The 3,776-nt window shown below is 33.2% G+C and overlaps 1 protein-coding gene across 3 annotated transcripts in view; it reads right to left on the bottom strand.

Annotated features, from left to right (window-relative positions):
• Positions 1 to 3,047, bottom strand: part of LOC106460607 (synaptotagmin-15-like) — a 49,490-nt gene extending 46,443 nt beyond the window's left edge. For 2 of the 3 annotated variants that reach the window (XM_022387370.1, XM_022387368.1), the window contains exon 1: positions 2,408 to 2,513. In XM_022387370.1, coding sequence (XP_022243078.1) covers positions 2,408 to 2,413 — 6 coding nt within the window. In that variant the 5' untranslated portion in view covers positions 2,414 to 2,513. Of the gene's footprint in view, positions 1 to 2,407 lie in introns of all 3 variants that reach the window. The other variant, XM_022387369.1, reaches the window with a different exon arrangement.
• Between the last annotated feature and the right edge of the window lie 729 nt (positions 3,048 to 3,776).

The raw sequence follows: 3,776 nt of genomic DNA, 5'->3' as shown, positions 1-3,776 counted from the left end.
AATTAAGATCATTCATGGAATGAATTCGTGGCGTATTCATAGAATAAGTATTAGTAAAAATCAGTTAGATTAACAACTTTTAATATATAGAAAAGCCAGTGCGTTTTGATAACACTACATTCCAGCGATGGCTTTTATGTCACGTGGCTTGGCAACTATGTACTGAAAGTATAAAATGAAATGTATAGACAACAAAATTGGAAATATATTTGTTGATTTCTTAATTTAGAGTATCGGTTGATTAAATAGGTTTGTTTTTATTTAAAATGTTGGTGATATAACAGAAAATAGCTTAATTCAGAAAGATTTAAGTTAAAAATTGAATCGATATTTTTACTTTCATGATAAATTTTATGCTCTTGACTCTAGACTAGGTGATCCCACACTACATCTTTACTTCAGGCTTATTATACCAACACTCACTATACTTATAAGGTTTTACGGCACCCCTCCCCTCACGGCACCATTGCACCCCCATACTAAAATCTTAATATAGGCAGACAGTAATTGAACTATTCTATCTGGATAAATGCATTTTGCCTTTTATGACTCGAGAAAGAAAACGTGACGTGACACACACTGGCATTTATACAAGTTAGATAATAGGGTAGTTTAGCTTTTTTGAATATATCTTTAGTGTTATAGATGTATATAATATTTTTATATGCAAATTTTAGCGGAAGCGTAGAACATTCCATCAAGTACCAAGTCTAGTCTTTTAGGCGTCTTTAGACGAGGAAAGGAAGAAAATAGTAACAAATTTCGTATAAATTTTCCTTCTGTGACCAATTACTGTTATCTATTCCAGTTCTTCACTTTCAACCTTCACATGAACCAGCTGTTCAGAAACCGAAGAAAGAATATCTTTAGTAGGAAGTTTTAAAACACTGTAGAAAAGTTAGCCTTCGTGTTTTCAATAACAATTTCAACCAGTTATCACAGGCCTAATGCAAAGATTATGTAACGACACGTGCTATAAACCTCCATCTTCGACGGATCGTTTCAGAGCAACTTGTGATATACGTTAATGTATGCGTACAGTGTGTCCATGAACACTAGATACATAAATTATATTATTAATTCGTTCCTCTTGTTTCTTTCGAGCAAGACCTTGCCTTAAGCAATCATGACTTATGAACCATGTCAAATGTTTTTTTTCTTTTGTTTTTATGTGTAGGTGTACAAGAAAAATGGAGCGACAGAAATATTTAATGCTGCCAATCCCAGAAAAAACTCAAGAAACGGTTAGTAATGTTAGAATACTACGAAGAATTTGATGGAATCCACTGCTAACCCTCAAACGGTTACAGACGCTGTTATATCAATCAAGTTAGACATATTTTGTCAGTTTTGTAATTGAACTTATAAATTCAGAAGCTTTTGATTTTCTGTATCAGAAAGTCGCGCGTCAGTTTCTACAATAATAAGTAGTTTTCCTATTAATTCAATATGTGTTTGGAGGTCAAAGTAGGATTAATATTAAAGGTCAAGATCATTTATAAGGTCATGTAAAATGTTAGTGTTCAGCTGAGAAGTGCAGTTTGACCTCAAACTGAGTTTTTCTTGAGTATGGTTAATGTTTTATTTTAATTTAGAAATATTTATTTTATTATTATTAAAGATATAACAAATAATATTTTATCAACAAATTAAATCATAGATTAATTACGATTTAAATTGTTTCCAAAGTAAAATCAACGGCATCTTGGATGTGTTATAGGTTTTTAGCATAAACATCCATGACGAACTTAAAAACGTGTGACTGCCTTATTCATCAGGATCTGGTTTCTAACGGAAGAAAACACAAGCTTTTACACGTTATCCATAAGTAGAAGGGAGAGGGGGAGCAGGACTCTCCATCTCTAATATAGGGGCAGTATCTCTTTCGCCCTCCCCCCAAAATAAATGTCGATATGATTGTAATTTTATGACACTATACAAACAAACGAAAAGGGAAGAGCTGCCTTCTCATCCATAATTAGTGTATGTGGTGTGTATGTGTTTGTTACTGAACACCTTCCCGACGAAGGATTGATAGATTTGGTGAAAGGGATGGAATACTTTTAACCAAAAGACAATACACAAAATTGAAAATGTAAACTGCTATTAATTGGAATCAAAATGTTGTCGATTGTCACTTAAAAAAGAATAACTCTATCTAATCCTCAGAATAAACAAATCCTGGTCAGTTTGACTGAAGCGGTCACAAGAAAAAAGTTTGGATATCCAAACTGTATTACTGTAAGAAAGATAAACTATAAATACTCTGAAAGTTAAAAAAAGGCTCATGAGCTTTATTGAAAACTTGCGCATCATCTATGAGAACACATTTTATACGAATATAAATAAAATTTTAATCGCACAGAAAACAATAGTGTGAATAATAAATGTGTATTAGCTGACTTACTTTCATTGTCTGACGCTCCCCTTACTGTATTCTCCTTTAAGATATTCATTTCTGTTTGACTCAGTTGGTGATCATCCGACTGACTGTCTGACATTGCTGAATAATATTGAGCTGTATACCTTCTGCCACCTGTTATATACCCGTCTCAGCGCCTCAGCTAAGCTTAGTATCCAATAGCAAGTAGCGGTGAAGAGTGCTCGAAACAGAATAACGTGTCTTGAACGGAGACTCTTAAGATGTTAAGAGTCCTTTTTTTTTACAAATGGAAAATTCCAAAGGAAACTGCGAGAAAGCTTAAGGATCTTTGGAATTTCTGTATCGATCTAATTCTTATATATATATAACTATATATATTCACATACTGTAGTGAATGTATGCTCTACATACTGAACCTTTTGAAGTCTGTTGTTCGACTGCTAGACGGAATTGTGGGTAAATCGACAATGATAAAAATGTGTATCACTCACTGGATATCGAAATCTGTAAAAAAAACAATTGGGTAGGGGGGGGGCAGATTACACGAAGAAATCAACAGGAAACAAAACACAAAGAAATAAAATGCAGACTTCAATCGGTTGAATGGAGTTTCCACTACAAGGAGCAGCTTGTTCTAGGGAGGTGAATTATTAATGGAGACAAAAAAGAAAGTTCACTAATTAATTCATGGAAGCTAAGCCTGTTGTATCACACATGTATACATGGTTTCATAAAAGATACAAAGTTCGTCCACGTGCCGGTGTGTGGGTGGCTTAAAGCCAGTGCAGTTAACTAAAGCTTCAAGCGAGCTGGTTCTCAGTGAAAAATATCTAGCATCGATAACCGCAGAGTGAGCTGAAAAGTTATCAACCAGGTGGCGCGGCGTCTTTATCGAACGGCAACAAAAGAGTATAACAATTAAGTAAAAAAAATATTGAGAATTTTCATGTTTTCAATAGTTCCAATATTTATTTAATTTAATAAATATTATATTTTATAAAGATGTATGCCAAAGAAGGTTTAGGTTTCGCATTATGTTGCAATAACGTTGAAAATAAGGTTTCCCATAATTTTAGTCATCTTTATTACTATTATATACTTTTCAATAAAATTCAGTATTTAGGCTAAGTAGTTGAGAAAGTTGGAAGAATGACCGAGAGAGTGACAAGTTAAGAAGTTTGCAAACGTTTCGACAAGTTTACCTAAACTGTAATCAAATTTATCTAACATTTATGAAATCTGTGTACAACAGGTAAAAAGGACTGTGATAATTATAATTGTAAACAGAATGTGCAATAATTATAATTGTAGACACTAATCTTCATCCTCTTATTTTACGTGTTAAAACCTGTTTAGTTTGGTTTCTTGATCAACCATCTTGTACTTTTGGAAA

Source organism: Limulus polyphemus, unplaced genomic scaffold (genome assembly GCF_000517525.1).
Source record: "Limulus polyphemus unplaced genomic scaffold, Limulus_polyphemus-2.1.2 Scaffold803, whole genome shotgun sequence".
In the NCBI taxonomy this organism is placed as follows: domain Eukaryota; kingdom Metazoa; phylum Arthropoda; class Merostomata; order Xiphosura; family Limulidae; genus Limulus; species Limulus polyphemus.
The sequence above is the reverse complement of the archived record's forward strand: the minus strand, read 5'-3'. Positions and strand labels throughout refer to the sequence as shown.